The sequence below is a fragment of the Lethenteron reissneri genome, chromosome 7 (assembly GCF_015708825.2).
Source record: "Lethenteron reissneri isolate LAM-NWPU_2019-01 chromosome 7, ASM1570882v1, whole genome shotgun sequence".
In the NCBI taxonomy this organism is placed as follows: Eukaryota; Metazoa; Chordata; class Hyperoartia; order Petromyzontiformes; family Petromyzontidae; genus Lethenteron; species Lethenteron reissneri.
In genome coordinates this window covers 8,309,890-8,335,341 of record NC_083785.1, presented here as the reverse complement: position 1 = coordinate 8,335,341, position 25,452 = coordinate 8,309,890, and the positions used below count along the sequence as shown (strand labels likewise).

Genomic DNA, 25,452 nt, shown 5'->3' with positions numbered 1-25,452 from the left:
TGAGAACGGCTGCTTGTGTTGTGGCCGAAACGTCGTGAGAATTTTTATTTTATCATGTTTTAGTTTTATCATTTTATTATTTCCCTTCTACGTGACTTTACCGAAAGAACCAAGAAGATGAATACTACAATTACCAACGCAAACCGTATATATTCCGGATTATTAGTCGCCCGGAAAGTAAGACGCGGTGTTAATACGTCACGCAACTTTGGTTGAACACACACAAGGCAAATAATGCCCCCGCATATCCTGCAACATACTGCCAGGGCAAGTGCTGTCAGCGAGCTTCACCTATGAAGGCCAAAAACACGGCACACGAGGGTGGCCAGAATCACGCTCGGCCGCCTTTTCCTCCCCAGTGGCGATGTTATTTTTTACAAACAGCGCCAGGTACTCATTTGAGGCTGAGTCGACCTAGGGGATGCCCAGAGCCTGTGCAGATAATCGTCACTACCGTCGTTCCGAGAGTGGGAATCAAACTCGGATCTGCTGGGTTTGAAAGCGCAGCACGTTAACCACTGAGCCACTGCTCCACACACACACACACCAATACACACATAAACTACCCGATCATACGACGCACCCGATACGTTTGCGTTAACATACAGGGGGGTGGGGTGGGTAGAGGAAAGGTGCGTCTTATATTCCGATGCACCACGGGCAACCCATTCATTCAAAATCTCGCTCGCGCACGCAGCCCCTGGCTCAAGTTGACGGCGTCTTCCACGGCGACCCCACGGCCCAGGCTTAGAGGCCCCAAATGTTGGATGAAAGGCCCCCACCCCGGTCCACACCGCGTGGCACGGTCACCGGGGTTGTGTTGACCATACTTCACCACCCCACCGCACCGCTGCTCAGTGCGGGTTGGTGTGGCGATGGGGGTGCGGGCGATGACGTTAGCCGCGTGGGCTGCGAATGTCCAAGCTTGATTATAATAAATCCGACTCATTTAATTCATCTATTATATATAGATGTTTTTTTACATATATATTTAGTGACTTGCTTATCTTTTTCTCTCTACTTTGCACTCCTATCGTTAGTTTTATTTTGTATTGTTTGCTGTTGTAACTTTATGACCCGCCCATGCTGGTACATCTGTGAAAAAAGAGCGTTTATAGCTCATCGGATTCCTCCTACAGCCTCAACAAAGATTCTGATTCTGAACAGAACTCAGAAGATGGATTGCCCGGCGGTTTAAAGGCAACACTGTGCTACCCACTTGCGCCACCGATCCCGACAAAGTAATGCTAACAACAATACAAATAATTAGTTTACGCATTGTATTTGTAGTAAATATAACCTGTGCCTTTCCCCCCTCCATCACAGCTTAAATAGACGCTCCAAGCCTGGGGTGTGTCATTCAGACTCTGTATTCTCGACAGACCTGTTCTCCACCTGAGGACGGCTGCTTGCGTTGTGGCCGAAACGTCATGATAATTCTTTTATTATGTTTTATTTTTATTATTTTATTATTTCCATTCTACGTGACTTTACCGAAAGAACCAAGAAGATAACCTGTGCCATTTTGCCCTTTGTAATCATCACAATAAGAAGTATATAATCCTCGCTGTGTCCGAGTTTAGCACCGAAATAAAACCACCCTGGATTTACGAGCGGACACGTTCGGACGAGTTAGAACCTTCCATAATCGTCGTCGTCATAACCAGTCATGGTCGATCTGCTGCTGGATGGATTAAGGCCGTCGCCGAGAATCTCACGAGGACGCGACGCGACAGTCCAGCGGGGAGCGTGCGGTGATTCCGCCGCTCCGTCTCCCTTCGTTGGAGTCGTCCTCTCGGGCGCGATTCCTCCTCTCCCGTCACCTGTCCCGATCCACCGACGATCCGTGCCACCCCCCCCCACCACCTTCTGAGCGCCACGTGTCCTGCCCAAACCCCCTCCCCTCCCACCCCCGCCCCTCCCGCCCCGCTTATTCTTTCCAGCAGTCAGAATCGGAGATATATATTGATACTGGAGGAATCCGATGAGCTATGAATCTCTTTTTAACACGTGTGTGCAGAGTAAGGGCAATTTCAGAACGTTACAACAAACAAAGAGTTCGAAAACACGACGAGAGAGCACTGCGTAGGAAAGGTAAACAAATCATCTTCTTGGTTCTTTCGGTAAAGTCACGTAGAAGGGAAATAATAAAATAATAAAATAACACTTAATAAAATACAATTCTCACGACGTTTCGGCCACAACGCAAGGCATGTTCTTCACCTGAGGACGGCTGCTTGCGTTGTGGCCGAAACGTCGTGAAAATTGTATTTAATGTTTTATTTTTATTATTTCCCTTCTACGTGACTTTACCGAAAGAACCAAGAAAACCACTTAAACATACACAAGTAAAACTAATCCATTTGTTTTGTATCTTATCAGGTAAAGCCCACTGAGATATTAGCTTATTTTTTTTTAGAAGCGACCCGGCCACAAATGATAGCTCAACGAAGTGGCATACGACGTGGACATTTATAGCAGCCAAAGTAATCTAAACGATATAGACGACGTTTCGATCGCAACACAAGCGGTTGTGTTGCGATCGAAACGTCGTAGTTTTTTGTTTCTTATTTTATTTGAACCTATTTACGTGACTTTACCGAAAGACCCAACGAATATTAATTCCTGCAGTCACGAAATCTTTAAGTCAAGATTTAATATCTAACTGTGGAGGGGGAAAAAAATCGCAGGACCCGGAGAAAAATCCACGCGACCACGGGGGGAAAGATAGACATCGCAAGCTCCAAATATACAGCAGCAGGCGTCGTCAGGGTCTGGATCCGGGATGTCCCCAACTTGCGCGTTCTGCTGTCCTCCAATCCCCACGCGTTCATCCCCACGCTCAGTGTCAGAATTCCAAAACGTGAACATCTCCATTGCCTCCCTGCGCACGTTCCATTTGGCGTTTGCCGCAAAGTCCGCGTGAGCGATTCGTGTGCCGCGGTGCCTGATTACACGCCAATTATTTCCCTCCTCTGCAGGGCGCACTTCACGTGTCGTTTTTTTAGGATCACGTTCAATGTCGTTTTGGTTTCTGGCTAAAAGAACTCCACATTTGCGTTCAACCGCCTCTACATTCAAGTTCCTTCTCGATCCACATTCATCGCCAATGTCTGCTCCTCGGTATGCACGCTCTGATGTGTAGCCCAAACGTTGGGACGACTCGGAGACACAGAGACAGGGGGACGACTCAAAGACAGAGAGAGAGAGGACGAATCAGAGATAGAGGACGACTCAGAGAGCGAGAGGACGACTCAGAGAGAGAGGACGACTCAGAGAGCGAGAGAGAGAGGACGACTCAGAGAGAGAGGACGACTCAGAGAGCGAGAGGACGACTCAGAGAGATTACGACTCAGAGAGAGAGGACGACTCAGAGAGAGGTGATGACTTAGAGAGAAGGGGGGCGACTCAAAGAGAGAGGACGACTCAGAGAGAAGGGGGTGACTCAGAGAGAGAGGACGACTCAGAGACAGAGAGAGGGGATGACTCAGAGAGAGAGGACGACTCAAAAACTGACAGAGAAGACGACTCAGAGACAGAGAGACAGAGAGGACGACTCAGAGGCACCAGAAGGAACCACATACGAGTGTGAAGGCAACAGCAGCAGCAGCACCAAATCACGTGGTGATGTCGCCGGCGTTACCAACAATTGCCCAAGCTTCGCGTTCTCCCCTATATTGAAGGCGTTATCGGCCAACTACAGAGTGTGCGTTCATGGCTGTGTCGCCACAAAAGCAGGAGAGGATGCATGTTTCTCCATTTATGCGAATGGCCTTATTGCTGCTCCAAATATCAAATTGTTTTTGTTGTAAAATGTCTTTTCCAACGTTGCTGTGAATATTCTCGGCGACAGAGCATCTCCTGGTCTCACTCCACTTCCGATGTTTATTTTGTCAAAATCTCTCCTCTCTCGCTCATGCGATACCAACCGATGTTTTTTTGTTTCAACGACGACCATTGAATGGTATTCAATGCTAGCACGGTTGGCTACGTACGGCGCGAAAGAAGTTCAACATACACACGTCGTATCGACTGCCACGATTCCTCTTCGTCGTAGACGTCTATGGAAAGAGGCAAATGGTTTCGGTTTCACGAACACAAGGCCTACGGAATAATTCAAACATATTTTTAATTACAAAAAAAAAAACGAACAATTTACGAACGCTATACGGGGATTGCATTAAGAAAGTCGTGAACTCAACACCAGCCGAACAACAGTACAGCTGACCCTATATATATATACATACACAGTACTGAATACAACATTGCAATAATCGTTATATATGGTGGGAGGTGTATCGTATTATGAAATATATTTGCATACAGCATTATGCACAGAGGTAGGTTTAAAATATAATTCGACAGGCAGGCATTTGTGCATAGTATTATATATACAGCTGCAGGTATATATGCATTGAGTCGATACGACGTAAAAAAACACCATCAGAATCATAATATGTGTTCAGAATCAGAATTTGTGTTTATACTGGAGGAATCCGATGAGCTATGAAGCTCTTTATAACAGATGTCCAGTGGCGGCGGGTATGAAGGTGACAACAACAAACACTACGAACACGCGATAGGAGCGCAAAGTGCAAAATATGTAAATACATCACCCCAACACGCGTACAAATAAATGAAAGATAATCAACAGAAATTATACGAAGATCGTGTTGTTATTATTCACAATATCATTCATTGAATGTCACCTCCTGGACAAAAAAAAACCACCAAAACACTACAGCGGTTGTGCTTTATATTCTTAGGTTTTTTCGGTAAAGTCACGTAGGTAAAACATCAAAATTAATTTAAAAAAATTAAATAAAGATCACGACGTTTATTTTATTTTATTTTTGTATTAATTTTGATGTTTTACCTACGTGACTTTACCGAAAAAAGCTAAGAATATGAATCCTTGCAGTCACGAAAGCATCAAATCTAGAATCGGTTGTGCTTTCGCTACGTTGTCCCCACCTGAAGAAGGACGCTTGTGTTGCGCCCGAAACGTCGTGATTTTATTTAGTTGTTTTATTTGTATTATTTAATTATTTCCCTTCTACGTGACTTTACCGAAAGAACCAACAATATGAATCCCTGCAGTCACGAAAGCTTTACATCGAAAATTAGAGGTCTCTTACGCATCTCTCCGTACATCCAGCTACCAAAATGACATTTCCATCAAATGTACTTACAGCAAGCAACCGTGGACTGTGACAGCCCATGTACCTTTGCTGTAAAAAAAAAACAAGAATCGCTTTAAAACGAAATTTAACACAGATTCAGTTGCTTCAAATGCAGAACACCCGGTGCGTTGTTGCTCCTTATAACTCCCACGCTGACAATGAGAAGCCACGTGACAACATCCTCGTCGTCATCATCATCATCACGCATCCGGTGCCGATGCGTTCTGACCTATAAAGACGAAAGTTTATGCATTGAATTTGTCCTCTGCACAGGCGCGCGCACACACACACATCGCACCAAGACAAAGATCCCCCGTGTAGCCTGTAACAGACCGTTCGCGGGCAAGTGCTGTTAGCGAGCACCTATTAAGGAAGAAACGGCACTCTGAGGAGGGAGGGGGGGAGGGGGCTTGGGGGTGACCAGCATCACGCCCAGCCGCCTTTGTCTCCCCAGTGCCGATGTTAACACACCGCACCAGATAAATAAGGCTGAGTCGACCTAGGGGGAGGCCTCAGGACCGGTTCCGATATTCGTCACCGATTATGGACGTGAGCGGTTATCGAACTCGGGGGGGGGGGGGGGGGTTCGGATGTTGTGGTGACGTTTGAAGCACGTGTCAGCGCGTCTGGACGTGCGTCCTCCCGTGTGTGTCTGTGTGTTTGTGTCGCGGGGAGCGGTGGCGCAGTGGTTAGCGCGCAGTGCTACGAATCGGGCGACAGGAGGTCGATTGCCGCTCACGGCCACGGGTCCCTGGGACTTCCTTAGGTGGACTCAGCCTGAATTGAGTTCCTGGTGCGATGTGTGTAAACATTGCCACGAGGTGCTCGCGAACAGCACTTGCCCCGACAATCTGTCATTGGGCTATACAGGGGATTTGTGTCTGTGTGTGTATGGGGAGCGGTAGTGTAGTGGTTAGCGCTACGCTGCGCTACGAACCCGGCGACCCGGGTTAGATTCCCGCTGACAGCCAACACCAAGTGACGATTATCTGAAACGTTTCTGGGCCTCCGCTATGTCGACTCAGCCTTAAATGAGTACCTGGTGCGATGTGTAAACATCGCCACTGGGGATACAAAGGTGGTCGGGCGTGGTGCTGGCCACCCACCCCCTCGTGTATCGTTCCGGCCTTCATAGGTGCTCGCTAACAGCACTTATCTTAACACTACAGTCCTTGTACAGAAGATTGTTTTAACCAAACGTTCCAATGTAGCAGGATCCTCTTATGACGAGTCTCGAGACTCAGTGGTGTGTTCTTTGCATCAACAAAAATGCAACAATATAATACTGGTAGGAACCCACTGGTTCCACCAGCCCACAGGGGATTATTGTGTCCGTCCGTCGTGCAGGAAGAGGCTGGGTGGGGAGGGAGGGACTGGGTGGGGAGGGGAGGGTGGGGTGGGGCTGGGTGGGGAGGGTGGGGAGGGGCTGGGTGGGGAGGGTGGGGCTGGGTAGGGGGTGGGAGGGGTGGGGCTGGGTGGGGAGGGGCTGGTCACCCCGTGGTGCCCTTATAAAACTCAACGTTTAACCTACTCACGCCGGCTTGTGCTCGCCCTCACAGTCGGCCATATTTGCGGAATACACCACGCCGCCGTTGACCCTGGCCATTGACCGAGCAACCCAACGTTCTTACCAGCTCCCTCCGCAGGAATGTGTTTATTATTTTGTTAACGCAACTCGTTCCGAAGAGACTGAGCAATGGAATCGCAGGCGTCTGTCACTCACAAGCGTTGCATGGCCTTTTTAAAATTTAAAGGTTGAGTCGACCTAGAGGAGGTCCCGCGTACACTTATTTGCACGTGGTCACCGTCGTGGGCACAGTGTTTGTGTTGTGATGCAGGCGAAGTCGAGTTTCTTAAGAACGACCCCTGCAGAGGGTCAACGCCTCTGACAAGAAATCAGCCTCGGAAGCTAAGCAGGGATTTGAGCCTGGATAGTTCTAAGCTGAGTTACCAGCGCGCACAGGCAGCTGGGACGTGCGACATTGAGCACCACTGCTCACGTACGTACGGGCGGTCCTCCGCTTTCACGACGCCTCAACACGCGTTCGTGGAAAGCCCGTTGTCGAAAATCGGACCGCTGTTTTCTCACAAGAACAGCGTTGTTGTTGTTTACCTCGCCTGCGGCCTTGCGCCCACTTAAATTGTGTTGTCGATGATTTAACTTCTAAACAAACAGAAACATCTGGTTAAGAAGAAGAACTATTCCTATAGGCAGTCGGAACAGTAGAAACGTCGCTTGCCGATGCGTTTCCTCTCTCTCTTTCTATCGGCCTATTTAAACGCGACCAGATAGCTAAACGACTAAATAGGTAAACGCATAGGTAATTCAACTAAATAGGTAAACTAAACGACTCAATAGGTTAACGTCCGCACAAATACACCCCCTTGAGAGTTCCAAAAAAGCTCCACGTCAACGTCGCGTCGGACACCGGTCGGACGAGGTTCAAACGCGGTCCGAGTTCGTGTCGTAAGCCGACTCCGTGCGTTGTAAATCGATCCACGGCGGCGGTGATGCAAACGTCGTGAACGCGGATCGTTGTAAACCCGACACCGCACGTGTCGTTCTCGTTTTCCTACGCTGCTGCTACCCCCCCCCCCGCCCGCCTCTCATCCAGCAGCGCATTGACACACGCGTGCCGCTCTGTACAAACATAGCAAGGTAATAGGACACGTGCATGCGTTTTAATAATGAGCAGTGTACACACATTGTATTGTTACGGCCTCTGAGTGTTACGTGCGAATTTGCGCGCGCACGCGCATTCGGGCAAAACAATTAAACCAAGAAAAAAAATTAGCTTGAGTTAGCAAAAACGCAATTGGACCGTATGCTGTTAATTACATTGTCATTACCATGCATTGGGGGCAATTATTTGCTAAATTAATCGCAGAGTCCTGCTAAGTGTAATTACGAGAAACTCCGCCCATGACAATATTTGCGGGCCCAGCCTGCACAATTCACGCGCAGAACCGATTTCTACCCACACCGCGCAAAAAACATAAAATTCGCTCGACGGCAGCTCTCACGCTTACTTCAGCATTTTTCATGCTGTGGTTGTTCCACCTGATGAAGATTGCTCGTAGTAATAGGTTTTTACCCTTTTATCTGTCACCAAAACTGACACCTTTATACAAGCGATCATGTTTGCAATAACCACAACACAAGCAGTCAAAATGCATACAAAAAAAGACAACTCTGATAATGATATGCACTGTCCTTGAAATTGATTGGTCCACACCCGAGACGGCTTTTCTAAGAGCCTAGTCTCCACTGGTGTTGGACCAGATGACGCCAAAAGGCGTACAACTAAAAAAACAGCGCACTATCAGAGTATTGAGAGCTCGGGGTAAGATATATTACTATATCTTGCTACTGGAAAAGGAGGTCTCATAATGTAAATGAAGATTGCGTGTGTTGCGATCGAAACGTCGTGATTTCTTTGATTTTATTTTTCTACCTACGTGACTTTACCGAAAGAACCAAAGAGTATGGATTCCTGTAGTCACGAAAGCTTCAAATCAGGATCGCTCTACGCGGTTTGAATTCGCTCGCATGCAGCCATGCGATCGAACGTGATGGTGGCAACATCGTGTGTACTGTGTGTACTGTGTGTGTGTACTGTGTGTGTGTGTACTGTGTGTGTGTACTGTGTGTGTACTGTGTGTACTGTGTGTGTGTACTGTGTGTGTACTGTGTGTACTGTGTGTGTGTACTGTGTGTACTGTGTGTGTGTACTGTGTGTGTGTACTGTGTGTGTGTGTGCACTGTGTGTGTGTACTGTGTGTGGGTACTGTGTGTACTGTGTGTGTGTACTGTGTGTGTACTGTGTGTACTGTGTGTATACTGTGTGTGTATTGTGTGTACTGTGTGTGTGTACTGTGTGTGTGTGTACTGTGGATGTACTGTGTGTACTGTGTGTGCTGTGTGTAGTGTGTGTAGTGTGTGTGTACTGTGTGTGTGTACTGTGTGTGTGCGTAGTGTGTGTACTGTGTGTGTACTGTGTGTGTGCTGTGTGTACTGTGTGTGTACTGTGTGTGTGTGTACTGTGTGTACTGTGTGTGTACTGTGTGTACTGTGTGTGTGTACTGTGTGTGTGTACTGTGTGTGTGTACTCTGTGTGTGTGTGCTGTGTGTACTGTGTGTGTGTACTGTGTGTACTGTGTGTGTACTGTAGCGCTAGTGTAGCGGTAGTGTGGGGAGCGGTAACGTAGTGGTTAGCGCTACGCTGCGCTATGAACCTGGCGACCCGGGTTCGATTCCCGCTCACGGCCAACACCGTTTGACGATTATCTGAACCCATCCTGGGCCTCCCCTAGGTCGACCCAGCCTCAAATGAGTACATCGTCACTAGGGAGACAAAGCTGGCCGGGCGTGGTGTTGGCCACTCACCCCCTCGTGTGCCGAGCCGGCCTTTATCGGTGCTCGCTAACAGCACTTGCCCCTACAATCTATTAAGGCTACACGGGGGATTTTTGTCCCGTAGCCGCTACTCGGCAGACGGGACGTTTCCTCCTGCTGCAGTTTCGCGTCGTGCCTTTGTTTGAAGCGCCGAGTGAAGTTGTCGGCTCGGGCAGGACACGTCGCGCCTGACGGCCGAGGGTCCAAAACACAACGACTGAGTTTGTGAGCAAACGCCAATGGGACGAGTTTCGAAACTTTCGAGTGGACGCCCGACCGAGGATATGGAGCAGCGATCGGACCGGCTGCGTGTGCGCGTGTGTGCGCGCGTGTCAGGCGCTTGATCAGAATCAGAAAATATGTATTGATATTGGAGGAATCCGATGAGCTATAAGGTATTTTTTTTCGCGGATGTTCAGTCGAGGCGGGTTAGAACGTTACAACAAATAAGATTTAAAAAAAAACATTCAGACGCTGTCTTTCCGACAGACCTGTTCTTCACCTGAGGATGGCTGCTTGCGTTGTGGCCGAAACATTGTGAGAATTGTATTTTATTATGTTTTATTTTTTATTTTTTTTATTATTTCCCTTCTACGTGACTTTACCGAAAGATCTAAGAAGATGAATCCCTGCAGTCACGAAAGCTTTAAATCGAAAAAGATAAAAAACAGCAAAGTATAGGAAAGGTAAACAATTCACTTACAAAAAAAAATGTATCTTACCAGATAAAGCCCACTGAACAGTTAATTCTATTTTCAGGAGCGATCTGGCCACAAATGATAGCTCAATCGAGTGGCTTATCTTGCGAAATGTTACAGCAGCAAAACAATCTAAAATATATAAATAGATAATGATTATGATGTTTATTAACATTATCGCACGATCGTGAGAGATGGTGGCGGCCTTTTGGGAAAGCCTTCATCCACCAATGCTGATGGTGATATGCATACCGAATATTCATTATTTAATATGTTACAGCCCTATAAATTAAAACGAAACTATTTTATTTGACCACGTAAATCCCAACCGAGCTGCGAGTTAGTTTCCAGAGGCGACTTGGCCACGCGTGATGATAGTTCATCATCGCAGTGACTGATATCATCATCATCATCACACGTGGGAATTCATTGTAGCAGCCAAATAAGCTAAACGCGTGCAGAGTCTAAATGTGGAGGAAGATGCCAACACCGGAGGAGGATCCAGGAGAACAACCCACGCGGACTCCAAATATAAAACAACAGGCATCGTCAGGGTCCGGGATCGAACCGACGAACCTCCTGCATTCCAGACGAGGTAGATGGCATCTCATCGTCAACGCGTTGACCCTCTTTGCCAATTCGCCGACGATATAGGAATTGAATGTTCTACAATGGAGAAGCTACAACAGAGTATATACACTTGCTGTTTTGTTACGTTAGGATAGGCTATCTTCGTGTTGTTGTTGCGTATGGCAAGGTGAAATCAGCAACGCTATTCGTGGCTACGCATGTAGGCCATGAGAGATGTGTACGGGTGGTATCGTGTTCAGTGATAATTTTGCGAAAAGCTGGTCCGTTGCCTTCCAGCAAATATAGAATCCCAGTGCTTTTCACCTGGGTAAGTGTTATACATCAAATATAGAGCTGGGTTTGCCGAATATTTCACTCGATCATCGGTTCGATTATTCGACTAAACAATGTGATAACATGAAACTAGGGAGGTTGGGGGGGAAATAACAGCCGATCCTGTTACCACGCGTGCCGCCGATGTGACGTCATAGGTCACAACACCCTACGTCAGGCCGGGCGTGGCTTGTAGGGGGTTTCCCACCTTCGGTAAGCAGGGGGGAGGGGATTTTTTTTAAAAGTGTCAATTACAATAAATGAGTTGTTAAATTGACTTCAATACATACACATCTAAGCTCTCCGCCAATGTAATTGATACATTTAAATAAAAAAATAAACATTAAACGTCGGTGGGTTCGTGGTCGTAAATACGCGTATCACGTGGCGTTAGAATTTATGTTATTCCGAGTACCTCGATAATTTCATGCAAATCCCCGCGATGTGTATCCATCCCATTGAAACGAACCGTCTGTTATTTTGTTGTTGTTGTTGTTGTTGTCGTCGTCGTCAAAGGAGAGCTGAGCTAAAACAAGAGCAAATTAATTGTCGCTCTATTTTTACGACAGCAGGAAGTCGTCGACCGAGTCTCGAATCTCTTTCAGGGGAGTCCTGCGTAGTAACATTGGCACGGCTGGCCCATCAATGAGTTGCTTGGCATGTGGATGGAAACTGACTGCAGCCGGCAGCCGGATATAATCCACCAGGCATACTGGAATGATGGAGGGGGTGTGTGGGTGGAGGGGGGTAGGGGAGAGGCTGGAGGGGGGGGCTAACAGTACATTGCTTTGGAACTACTTTTTGCCTTCTGTTTGTCGTCCTTGCCCAGCACCTACATACGGTGCGAAAAATAAGTCCGATATACATACGTGCACTGACACGTATAACATTCGTACGCAATGCGATACAGTCATCAATTATGAAACGTTGCACAAACCATAACGTGTGCGTTCGATACACTTTAAAGACGTAGACAAAGGCTCAATTCCAGCAGAGTTATGCCCGGATCGGCCACCCCTGGAACGCACACACACACACAAATGATGTCCGCATCTCCGGCACGCCACGTCCAGTAGCTAGTACCTCTCGCGATGGCTGCGGCTACGAGCAGTCACGCGTCCAACCCAACAAACAAACCAGAGTCTACGGGCGGCCCGGGATATAAAAAAAAAATTATTGAGAAATTAAGCCCCAGGGAATCAGAGATATATATAGTTAGTTAGTTGACAGGGCACACGTGCGTTTGCATTGACCAGGCAACAACGTGTCCAATGTCACGTTAAACCGCTGCCCCGAGGTGGTTTTCAAAACGTCAACTTGAGAGGGCCCGTCTTGATTTACATAGAGCAGTGTCCAGCATGGCGTCACGTGGTGGTGGTGGGGGGTCATATAAACACTGTGTAATAAAAAAAACATTGTTCCTGGGTAGTGTTATTTCCTAATTGCTTATGTATAAAAGTACAGAAAATGCCTATTATTATTCCCCATAAACTTTGCTTTTGTGAGCAGGACACGAAATAAAAGTTAATCATCCACTCCGTTAATAACACTGTGTAACAAACAAAAAATTGTTCCTGGGTAGTAAGTGTTATTTTCTTATTGCTTAGGCCTCAAAAGAACAGAACATGGCTATTATTATTCCCCATAAACTTTGCTTTTGTGACCAGGACGGTGATATTTATAAAATTTTCCTATTTTTAATTAGAAAACGTGTGCATTTGCGTCTTTACTTTTTATGCATGAGCAATTAAAAAATAATACTTAGTACCCAGGAACAAAAATTGTGTTACATCGTGTAATTCACGTCCCATTGTCAATCCACTGGCAGAAAATGACCATACTTCACCACTCTGTGCTCAATGCGGGGCTGGCGAAGGCAAGCAAGGACAGGCAGGCTACTCGGGTGCATAGGCGTAGATAGGCGAAAACTACCGCGCTAACCACTGCGCCACCGCTCCTCTGCACAGCTTTAAAAAAAAGGTTGCAGGAGGACCGGTTGACTGATACTACTCGAGTTCTGCGGGTTCCTCCCATAACCTAAAAACAGTCCACACGTCTTGTGTGTGCGTGTGTTGAACTTGGTTCACACCCGTTACTGAGCCAACCGTTGCTGTTCATCAGAGGTATTGGCCAAACATCCCCAATGCCGAAATGTTATCTGCAAATCACTCAAATTGGGATCACACAGCAGCAGCAGCAACAACATCACACACCCCCCCACCCACCCAACTCCATTTCCCCTCGAGCCCCCGTTTGTGAAATAGCTGGCAGGACCCTCCTGATAAAAACAACCTCATTCTTGAGTCTCTGTGAAGCAATCTCCGTGTTAGCAAGCGGAAGAGTAGACAAAAAAACCACCACCACCACCACATTCGGCAACAACCATGTTGCCTTAAACGGAAACATATATATGATAAGCGACGTTTTGGGCAATGGCCCTCGCAAGGAAATATATTTACCAGAGATATAGTCGGTAACAATGGTTCATAGTATATGTGGTATTTGCCGGGAAGAAGGTGCATTGCCCGATAAGACGCCTGTTATATATTTATGTTTTACCTGTGACGACCACATTTGATGACGAATGTTGAGCGTTGTTGTTGTTGAGTGTGTTTGTGCACCACTGCCAACGCAGCAGCAGCAGCAATTACCAAATAGATAATAACAGCAACAATATATCATAAGAATCTCTGCTAGGAATCGAACTCAACATTTTATTTTATTGAGCTCCATGCCACCCGTCTCAATTGTATGTTTAGGTTTATTTTGGCCACAGGGGAATGAAAAAAAAAACGGACGGACACAATCATCCCCTGTGGGTTGGTGTAACCAGGAGGTTCCTACCAGTAAAATGTATTTCTGAACAAACTTCGCTATATGCGGCAATGCAGTCGGGACGTGGGACAACGTTGTCTAGCGTGCACTGTGTGCGCTACTCGGCAGGCAGTGGTTTCACTTTGTGCGCCCTTTTTTCGGAACGCATCTACTACCACCGCATAAAGCGAGGGAAACCTGTGATGAGCATAATAATAATAATAAAATAATTAATATTAAAAGAACGTACTTATTTTTCCAGGAAAGTCACGTGCCGAGTCGTAAGGCTATTATTTTTAAGGAGGGTCCTGCTTGAATTGGGTTTTTAAAATTCATTTTTCTATTTGTAAGATGTTTTTAGCCAATTGATAACGAGTTGCTGTTGTTTATGATACACGTGGGAGGGAATCCGGAGCTAAGTTGTTTCCTATTTGACCAGGCATGGTCCGCTGAGCTGTATAGCTCTTGATTCAGAAGCGACCTGGCGATCACAAATGATAGCTCAACGAAGTGGCTTTAACATCGCGTGGAAATCTAAAGCGGCCAAATACTCTAAACGCGTGTTTCTAAACGTGCAGAGAAAAAACCCAGAGGACCAGTGGTAAAATCCACACCATCGCCGAGAGAGAGAGAGACACGCAAACTCCAAATATACAGGCATCAGGATCGGGATCGAACCCACGGCCTCCTGCATACCATGCGAGGGAGTTAACATTTCCTCGCCACCGTGGCGGAGAAACCCCACGCACCGTGATAGAACGAAGATACCCAACAATAAGAATAGTACCGAGATTAAGACAACAGTTGCAGACAGACCGACTGACAGCGGCAGAGAGGCAAACGGGCGTACAGATAGGCCCCTTAGTAAAACACGTGTTGTGTTTGTTGTTGTTGTTGTTGCGACACTGCGCTCGTTGGCAGTGGCTGCACAAGCACAAATAATGAACAAAAACAACTCAGACGCATTCGTCAATGACACCGCCGTAATATGTTGCATAGGTTAGGCGACGTTTTTGGCAGTGGCCTTTCTTAATCGCACGGAGATGTGAGCTGCATTGCTTTGTTTAATCAGATAAAAAATGCCCCCGCTAAGACTCACACGCATTACGTGTTCATTTTGTCGCAAATGCAAATACGGCCCAGGAATAAAGACAAGAAATTGGACCTAAATAGTCACGAGCTAAAGCAGTCTCTCTATATATGCGTGTAAAATAGCTAAGCAAGGCTCTCGAGGATATGTGAAAGCAGGAAAAATTTGCCCGTAAAAACAAAGTTTTTCACTATAAATCCTTTATATGCGTGGCGGCTAGAGTCCTCTCGTCCTCTGGGTCAGATGATTGCCTGCTACCATTAAGCAACTGGTAATTAAATATAATTTATTTTTTCATAAAAAGTGTGAAATTTTGGAAAAAAAATTTCACGAAAATAAATTGTCACGCACAACGAGTCTGTGTGCAAAATGTCAGCTCGATTGGATCCCGGGAAGTGGGTTAAAAAACGACCGAAAGATTTGCACGGTCGTAAGCGCGCAAGCAAGCAAGCAAGTGAACTTAATATAAAGGATTTAAAAAATGGACTAAGAGAAATTAAAAAATTCGAAGCGAAACTGAACTTGACAACCAAGTCAGGTCGAAAGTGATAGTCAGACTCCAGCATCGGGGACGACGTCAACCATTGACGCAGTGACCAACAACATCAACAGACGCCATTTGTCGCACGTGACAGTGACGTCACCACGACGCTTCATGCCTGGCTGGGTGCACGTTGAGGCCACGTGCATTGGCCCAAGGCTGGCTCGATGGCAGGAGGTTCATGGGGAAGCACCCAAATGTTATGGATTGACCGGCTGAGATGGCTGGCAAAATCAGTCAGTCGTCCAGTCGGCAGTGCGCACACAAAGACAAATATCCCCCATGTAGCCTTAACAGGCCGTTGGGGCAAGTGCTGTTAGCGAGCACCTATGAAGGCCGGCACGGTACGCGAGGGGGTAGGTGGCCAACACCACGCTCTACCACCTTTGTCTTCCCAGTGGCGATGTTTTACACACCACACTGGGTACTAATTTTAGGCTGAGTCGACGTAGGGGAGGCCCATGGCCGTGAGCAGAAATCAAACTCGTGTTGCTATGTTTGGAGCGCAACGCGTTAACCGCTACACCCCCCCCCCCCCGTTTGTGATTGAAATAATAATAATTATTATTCCTAGACAACATCGGCTATAAATTTGCATTGTACTGAGTTTCGGAAACAGAGGTGGAGCGATGGCGGGGTGGTGAGCTCAATGGACTATGAAATCGGGGATCCTAAGTTCGATTCCCAACAAAACTCCAGTGGCGAATAATATCCGAACCGGTCTTGCCCCCTCGCCCCCCTCGCCCCCCTTGCCAACCGGCTGTGACAAGCACGGTAATTCTAGATTTGAAGCTTTCGTGACTGCAAGGATTCATATTCTTAGGTTTTTTCGGTAAAGTCACGTAGGTAAAAAAATTAAAATTAAAATTAATAAAAGTAAAATAAAATAAAAATGAAATAAAATCACGACGAAGCTTGTGTTGCCTCCGAAACGTCGTGATTTTTATTATTTTTTCATTTTATTTTACTTTTATTAATTCAAATTTTTTTTTTTACCTACGTGACTTTACCGAAAAAACCTAAGAATATGAAGCACGGTGAATAATGGTCAAGTAACCCTGAACCACCTTTCATACCGAACACCAGGGCGTGGGGAGGCCTTCATCCAGCAGTAGATGCCGTGCGTGTGCAAGCATACACACGGCATGCTATAACCGCAGTAGTAAATCAAAACAATAAATAACTTTTGACTCTTTCGTACCTTCGGGAAAGTCACAAATATATAAAAATTAATTAATAGGATTCATACTCTTAGTTATTTCGGTAAAGTCACGTAGGTTAAAAATGATTTGCCGAATCAAATCTGGCTGTGACGGTCCCACCTGATGACGGAGACTTGTGTTGCCTCCGAAACGTCGTGATTTTATTGTTTTATTTTTATTAATTTTTATTTCATTTTTTACCTATGTGACTTTACCGAAAGAACTAAGAGTATGAATCCTTGCAGTCACGAAAGCTTCAAATCTAGAATTAATTAATAGGATAACTGCTGACGTCAGCAGTTCTCCTGCTGTGTTTGTTTCACCTGATGACGGTTGCTTGTGTTGCGATCAAACCGTCGTGATCTATTAATTTTCTACCCACGTGACTTTACCGATAGAACCAAAAACAGTAAGGATTCCTGCAGTCACGAAAGCTTCAAATCAAGAAAAAATAAATAAAAAATTTCAACGTATAGCAACGTCTCAATGCAATTTCCTCCCGCAGCAGCGTACACGCCAACATCATCATCATCATCACCACCAGCATTGTTGTATCCACTGCTGGATGAAGCCCCCCCCTGCCCACGCCGTCGCCATCCATTGCTCGACAACCGGAGCAAGGGAACATGGAGTGGCGTTCGGCACAGGACGTTCACCGTTTCATCGGGGGCCCGTCGAGGTTGTGCCGTACTCCTGGCTCGCCATGAGCAGGCGGTGCAGCAAGTGAACTAATCGCCATCTGTTTCCGTCTGTACGGGGATAGAAGCTTGCCCCCCCAGTGCAAGGCGTGGGTTTATTCCGGTTGCTCCAGGTTTGCTCCCCCGGTTTTATAATAAACACAGCTCATTATTAATCGGCTGAAAACGTCCGGGACCTCCTGAACGATTCCTCCGACCCGGTGTGTCTCACCTGGATTAAATAGGCACGTAACAGTCATTGTTATCGTAGGTAAATTGTTTAATGCAGTTTTCTTCACAGAGAAGTGTCGTACGCACGGACGTACGTTGAACTCCTTATACCGTTCGTAGCCAACCGCGCTCATCACAGGTGGCCATAGGTGACGGAGAGGAGGAGGAGGGCGTCCTTGAGCCTGAACTTGTTTCGGAGCAGCTCAGACAACACAACGAAGGGGACCGCTGCAGTAGCAACACCGCGCGCTGAGCGGGAGCTGAGTGCGGCCTTCGACAGAGGGCAGAGGTCGCAACCGGGTACCCGATACCCGAACCCTACCCGATACCCGGCTACCCGGCCAGGTACGGGTACGGGTACCCGTTTGCGACCCTGGTGCGGCCGGGTACGGGTACGGATAGGCCGTGAGTCACTGGTGAGTAACTGTTTGTCACTCATTTCAGGTAGGGTACGGGTACGGGTAGGGTACGGGTAGGGAACGGGTACCCGTCCCCGGCCGGGTACCCGTACCCGTCCCCGGCCGGGTACGGGTACCCATTTGCGACCCTGGTGCGGCCGGGTACGGGTACGGGTAAGGAATCAAAACCCGTTTGCGACCTCTGACAGAGGGCCTGGCTGCTGGGCACGCACCTGCACGTGTATCGTGCCGGCCTTCATAGGTGCTGCTCGCTCACATCACTTGCACCTACAGCACGAGCAGAGCTATACGGGGGAGCTTTGTCGTTGGGGGGGGGGTGATAGAACGCTTGGAGGGGAGCAGAGTGAGGTGAGGGAAGTAGAGCGAGACGAGAGTGGAGAGGTAGGAGAGTGCGTGGAGGTGAGTAGAGTGAGATGAGAGAGGTAGGAGAGTGCGTGGAGGGGAGTGAGATGAGAGGGGAGAGGCAGGAGAGTGCGTGGAGGGGAGTGAGATGAGAGGGGAGAGGCAGGAGAGTGCGTGGAGGGGAGTGAGATGAGAGGGGAGAGGTAGGAGAGTGCGTGAAGGAGAGTGAGGTGAGAGGATAGAGGTAGGAGAGTGCGTGGAGTGGAGTGAGATGAGAGGGGAGAGGCAGGAGAGTGCGTGGAGGGGAGTGAGATGAGAGGGGAGAGGTAGGAGAGAGCGTGGAGGGGAGTAGAGTGAGGTGAGAGGGGAGAGGCAGTAGAGTGCGTGGAGAGGAGTGAGATGAGAGGGGAGAGGTAGGAGAGAGCGTGGAGGGGAGTAGAGTGAGATGAGAGGGGAGAGGCAGTAGAGTGCGTGGAGGGGAGTGAGATGAGAGGGGAGAGGTAGGAGAGTGCGTGGAGGGGAGTAGAGTGAGATGAGAGGGGAGAGGCAGGAGAGTGCGTGGAGGGGAGTAGAGTGAGATGAGAGGGGAGAGGCAGGAGAGTGCGTGGAGGGGAGTAGAGTGAGACGAGAGGGCAGAGGCAGGAGAGTGCGTGGAGGGGAGTGGAGTGAGACGAGAGGGGAGAGGTAGGAGAGTGCGTGGAGGGGAGTGGAGTGAGACGAGAGGGGAGAGGTAGGAGAGTGCGTGGAGACGAGGCAGGAGAGAGTGGAAGGGAACAACGGTCGAGCACGATCTGGGATTGGAATCCCGTGCTGGGCTGCAAGGCGTTCTGGCTCAATGAACCCACAATGCGCGAGCGAGGTGCCAAGTGCCTGGGCTGTGATTCCGAGTGAGTTTGAGTCCCTCCCCCCCTCTCTGATCGCCCGGGGCGAGGTTGAGAACGCGGCGCGCTCACGCTGCTGCCTGTGGGGTCGCCGTGACACGCAGTTGGACTGCGTGTCCAGGTCACCGCGGTTCATTCGGGATTCGTCGAGTTCAGTGTTTGTCAATAGGGTGCGTGCGTCCGAGCGGGAGCGATGCGCCATGAACCCGGCGACCCGAGTGCGATTCTCGCTCGCGGTTAGGGGCCCGTCCATAAATGACGTCACGCACCTAGTGGGGTGGGTGGGGGGGTGTCAGACATTTGTAGCGATGTGTGACGAGGGGACGTCACGTCAAATTGCGCAACTTTAAATTAATATAGACAACACGTTCTACTTAATTAAATTTACTTTTTAATGTTTTTTCCTATAACATCAGAGTGCAGCGCCACATTAAATACGCACTACATTGACAATAGTTTAAAGCGATTTGAAGCATGTTTTTTTTGGGGGGGGGGGGGCAAAGCATTGTGACGTCATATTTGAGGGGGGGGGGTCTGACTTTTTGTGACGCCGTGTGACGAAGGGGGGAGGGGTAAAAAACCGTCCAAAATCGCGTGACGTCATTTATGGACGGCCTCTTAACACCAGTCACGGATATCTGAAACAGTCCTGGGCCTCCCCTAGGTCGACTCAGCCTCAAGTGAGTACCCGGGCGGTCGGGCGTGGTGTTGGCCACTCACCCCATCGTGTGCCGTGCCGGCCTTCATAGGTGCTCGCTGAAACAGCACTTGCCCCAACAGTCTGTTACAGGCTATACGGGGGATCTTTGTCTTTTTTGCGAGTGGGGTGTCAATTGGTTGGCGTCCAGGCTTGGCTCGCTCTCTCTCTCGGATGTAGCGTCACACACTCAGCGGGCAGCGAATCACTCGGTTCACTCTCCATGAAGAGTTGCAGGAGCAACAGGAACACGTCACGAACTCTCCCCCCTCTCTCTCTCTCCTGCATCCCTCTCTCGTGGCGGCGAGCAGCACGCCTTCACATTGGCATCGATTGCTCCTCGGCGATTTGCTGCTGCTGCTGCTGTGGCTGCTGGTGCTGGTGCTGGTGGGGCTGGTGGTGGTGCTGGTGGTGGTGCTGCTGCTGGTGGTGCTGGTGGTGGTGGTGGTGCTGGTGCTGGTGGTGCTGGTGGTGATGGTGCTGCTGGTGGTGGTGGTGCTGGTGGTGGTGCTGGTGGTGGTGCTGGTGGTGCTGCTGGTGATGCTGCTGGTGGTGGTGGTGCTGGTGGTGGTTGGTGGTGGTTAGTGGTGGTTGGTTGGTTGGTGGTTGGTTGTTGGTGGTTGGTGGTGGTTGGTGGTGATGGTGGTTGGTGGTGGTTGGTGGTGGTTAGTGGTGGTTGGTTGGTTGCTGGTTGGTTGTTGGTGGTTGGTGGTGGTTGGTGCTGGTGGTTGGTTGGTGGTGGTGGTTGGTGGTGGTTGGTGGTTGGTTGGTGGTGGTTGGTGGTGGTGGTTGGTGTTGGTGGTGGTTGGTTGTGGTGGTGGTTGGTGGTAGTGGTGGTTGGTGGTGGTTGGTGCTGGTGGTTGGTTGGTGGTGGTTGGTGCTGGTGGTTGGTTGGTGGTGGTGGTGTTTTCGGCGGCTTTCGAGAGCCGTGAAGCGGGAACCTGTCCAGTCCGGAACCAGCGCGGTTTGTTTCTAAACCACAAGCGGAGACATCGGGAGGGGGGGGGAGGAGCTAGGTGCGGTGGGTGAGTGGGGGAGCGGTGGGCGAGTGGGGGAGCGGTGTGCGAGTAGGGGAGCGGTGTGCGAGTGGGGGAGCGGTGGGTGAGTGGGGGAGCGGTGTGCGAGTGGGGGAGCGGTGGGCGAGTGGGGGAGCGGTGGGGGAGCGGTGTGCGAGAGGGGGGGCGGTGGGCGAGGGGTGGAGCGGTGTGGGAGCGGTGAGCGAGTGGGGGAGCGGTGGGCGAGTGGGGGAGCGGTGGGGGAGCGGTGTGCGAGTGGGGGAGCGGTGGGCGAGTGGGGGAGCGGTGGGGGAGCGGTGTGCGAGTGGGGGAGCGGTGGGCGAGTGGGGGAGCGGTGGGGGAGCGGTGTGCGAGTGGGGGAGCGGTGGGCGAGTGGGGGAGCGGTGTGCGAGTGGGGGAGCGGTGGGGGAGCGGTGGGCGAGTGGGGGAGCGGTGGGGGAGCGGTGTGCGAGTGGGGGAGCGGTGTGCGAGTGGGGGAGCGGTGTGCGAGTGGGGGAGCGGTGGGGGAGCGGTGTGCGAGTGGGGGAGCGGTGTGCGAGTGGGGGAGCGGTGGGCGATTGGGGGAGCGGTGGGCGAGTGGAGGAGCGGTGGGCGAGTGGAGGAGCGGTGGGCGAGTGGAGGAGCGGTGGGCGAGTGGAGGAGCGGTGGGCGAGTGGGGGAGCGGTGTGCGAGTGGGGGGGCGGTGGGCGAGTGGGGGAGCGGTGGGGGAGCGGTGTGCGAGTGGGGGAGCGGTGGGCGATTGGGGGAGCGGTGTGCGAGTGGGGGAGCGGTGGGCGAGTGGGGGAGCGGTGGGCGAGTGGGGGAGCGGTGGGCGAGTGGGGGGAGCGGTGGGGGAGTGGGGGAGCGGTGTGCGATTGGGGGAGCGGTGGGCGAGTGGAGGAGCGGTGGGCGAGTGGGGGAGCGGTGTGCGAGTGGGGGAGCGGTGGGCGAGTGGGGGAGCGGTGGGGGAGCGGTGTGCGAGTGGGGGAGCGGTGGGCGATTGGGGGGAGCGGTGTGCGAGTGGGGAGCGGTGGGCGATTGGGGGAGCGGTGTGCGAGTGGGGGAGCGGTGGGCGATTGGGGGAGCGGTGTGCGAGTGGGGGAGCGGTGGGCGAGTGGGGGAGCGGTGTGCGAGTGGGGGAGCGGTGGGGGAGCGGTGTGCGAGTGGGGGAGCGGTGGGCGAGTGGGGGAGCGGTGTGCGAGTGGGGGAGCGGTGGGCGAGTGGGGGAGCGGTGTGCGAGTGGGGGAGCGGTGGGCGAGTGGGGGAGCGGTGGGTGAGTGGGGGAGCGGTGGGCGAGTGGGGAGCGGTGGGCGAGTGGGGGAGCGGTGGGCGAGTGGGGGAGCGGTGGGGGAGCGGTGTTGCGAGTGGGGGAGCGGTGGGCGAGTGGGGGAGCGGTGGGGGAGCGGTGTGCGAGTGGGGGAGCGGTGGGCGAGTGGGGGAGCGGTGGGGGAGCGGGGGGGGAGTGGGGGAGCGGTGGGCGATTGGGGGAGCGGTGGGTGAGTGGGGGAGCGGTGGGGGAGCGGTGGGCGAGTGGGGGAGCGGTGGGGGAGCGGTGGGCGATTGGAGGAGCGGTGGGCGAGTGGGGGAGCGGTGGGGGAGCGGTGGGTGAGTGGGGGAGCGGTGGGCGATTGGGGGAGCGGTGGGTGAGTGGGGGAGCGGTGGGGGAGCGGTGGGTGAGTGGGGAGCGGTGGGCGAGTGGGGGAGCGGTGGGCGAGTGGGGGAGCGGTGGGGGAGCGGTGTGCGAGTGGGGGAGCGGTGGGCGAGTGGGGGAGCGGTGGGGGAGCGGTGTGCGAGTGGGGGAGCGGTGGGCGAGTGGGGGAGCGGTGGGTGAGTGGGGGAGCGGTGGGGGAGCGGTGGGTGAGTGGGGGAGCGGTGGGCGAGTGGGGAGCGGTGGGCGAGTGGGGAGCGGTGGGGGAGCGGTGTGCGAGTGGGGGAGCGGTGGGCGAGTGGGGGAGCGGTGGGGGAGCGGTGTGCGAGTGGGGGAGCGGTGGGCGAGTGGGGGAGCGGTGGGCGATTGGGGGAGCGGTGGGTGAGTGGGGGAGCGGTGGGCGAGTGGGGGAGCGGTGGGCGAGTGGGGGAGCGGGTGGGGGAGCGGTGTGCGAGTGGGGGAGCGGTGGGCGAGTGGGGGAGCGGTGGGGGAGCGGTGTGCGAGTGGGGGAGCGGTGGGCGAGTGGGGAGCGGTGGGGGAGCGGTGTGCGAGTGGGGGAGCGTGGGCGATTGGGGGAGCGGTGGGTGAGTGGGGAGCGGTGGGCGATGGGGGAGCGGTGGGGTGAGTGGGGAGCGGTGGGCGAGTGGGGGAGCGGTGGGCGAGTGGGGGAGCGTGGGCGAGTGGGGAGCGGTGTGCGAGTGGGGGAGCGGTGGGCGATTGGGGGAGCGGTGTGCGAGTGGGGGAGCGGTGGGCGAGTGGGGGCGGTGGGGAGCGGTGGTGCGAGTGGGGGAGCGGTGGGCGAGTGGGGAGCGGTGGGCGAGTGGGGGAGCGGTGGGCGATTGGGGGAGCGGTGGGTGAGTGGGGGAGCGGTGGGCGAGTGGGGAGCGGTGGGCGAGTGGGGGAGCGGTGGGCGAGTGGGGAGCGGTGGGCGAGTGGGGGAGCGGTGTGCGAGTGGGGGAGCGGTGGGGGAGCGGGGTGCGAGTGGGGGAGCGGTGGGCGAGTGGGGGAGCGGTGGGCGAGTGGGGGAGCGGTGGGCGAGTGGGGGAGCGGTGGGCGAGTGGGGAGCGGTGGGCGAGTGGGGGAGCGGTGGGCGAGTGGGGGAGCGGTGGGCGAGTGGGGGAGCGGTGGGCGAGTGGGGGAGCGGTGGGCGAGTGGGGGAGCGGTGGGCGAGTGGGGAGCGGTGGGCGAGTGGGGAGCGGTGGGCGAGTGGGGGAGCGGTGGGCGAGTGGGGAGCGGTGGGCGAGTGGGGGAGCGGTGGGCGAGTGGGGGAGCGGTAGGCGAGTGGGGGAGCGGTGGGTGAATTGGGGAGCGGTGAGCGCAGTGGTTAGCGCGACTGCGCTACGAACAACAGCCGAAATCTGAGTTGGCGACTATGGCGAACACTCGATGTGCCAATCCAATAGTGTGGTGAAGTATGGTTGAACAAGCCCCCCGCCCTCTCCCCCAAACCCCTATCCGCCTGATGACAGCCACGACATGACACGGCCTTCATCCAGCAGTAGATTGAGAATGGGTGTGTAAATTATAATTGTTGTTGTTGGCATGGTCATTAAGCATCGGCTGGACTCCGTTTGAAGGGGATTTCGGCATTCTATCCCTTTTTAAAACATCGATTTTAGACCGTCGATCGGTAGAAAGCACACCGCTTCATCAAGTCGTCTCTGCAGTATATATGTGTGCAACAACAACAACAAATGTCTGTGCCATACTCACCGACCCAGCCACCTGAGTATCAAGTCCATCTTTCGACGCAGCCTCCGATTAGCACGCTTGGCTACGTACGGCACGAAGGAAGTTCAACATGAACACACACACGCGCACATATATCCGTCAACATCACTGTGGCCTTAAAAGTAAAACATAGGTGACGTTACGGGCGATGGCTCTCATTCAGAGCAGAGGTATCTCTCCGAGCTCGGGTTGGGGTTATTGAGTAATGTGTCGAATTTGCGTTTTGTTTCATCAGTGCTTGTGCACTCCTGCAAACAAAGCGGAATCGATAATTCTCCGCGCGCGCGCATGTCTATGTGTGTCTGTGTGTGTGTGTCTATGTGTAGGTGCTCGCTAACAGCACTTGCCCCTACAGTCTGTTAAGGCTTTACGGGGGATCTTTGTCTGTGTGTGTGTCTATGTGTGGGTGTCTGTGTGTGTGTGTCTGTGTGTATAGTGGGGAGCGGTAGTGTAGCGGTTAGCGCTACGCTGCGCTATGAACCCAGCGACTCTGGTTCGATTTCCGCTCACGGCCAACACCAGTGACGATTATCTGAACCGGTCCTGGGCCTCCCCTAGGTCGATTCAGCCTCAAATTAGTGTCTGGTGCGGTGTGTAAACATCGCCACTGGGGAGACAAAGGCGGCCGGACGTGGTGTTGGCCACCGACCCCCTCGTGAGCCGTGCCGGCCTTTATAGGAGCTCGCTAACAGCACTTGCCCCTACAGTCTGTTAAGGCTATACGGGGGATATTTGTCTTTGTTGTATACAATAAGATACCGGCATAGAGGCTGCACGTCCTATATAGGAAACTCAATGCACGCATCACCGTGTGTGTGTGTACGGTCTTTAAACATTGACATTCGTGAAATAAAGATTCCGAATTCTTTGGCAACACGGCTATCCAAACGCACATGGATATCCTTATCGTGAAGTGGGTTAGCCAGACTTATAATAATGAACACATCACGTACATATGCACACACCAAAGATGACCCATATAGCCTTAAGCAGACTTTAAGAGC

General features: G+C 51.8%; 1 protein-coding gene across 1 annotated transcript in view; it reads left to right on the top strand.

Annotated features, from left to right (window-relative positions):
* Nucleotides 1-25,452, top strand: part of LOC133358867 (homeobox protein engrailed-1-like) — a 51,147-nt gene that overhangs the window by 14,756 nt on the left and 10,939 nt on the right. Inside the window, exon 2 of the mRNA XM_061577326.1 lies at nt 20,984-21,038. Coding sequence (XP_061433310.1) covers nt 20,984-21,038 — 55 coding nt within the window. The remainder of the gene's footprint in view (nt 1-20,983; nt 21,039-25,452) is intronic.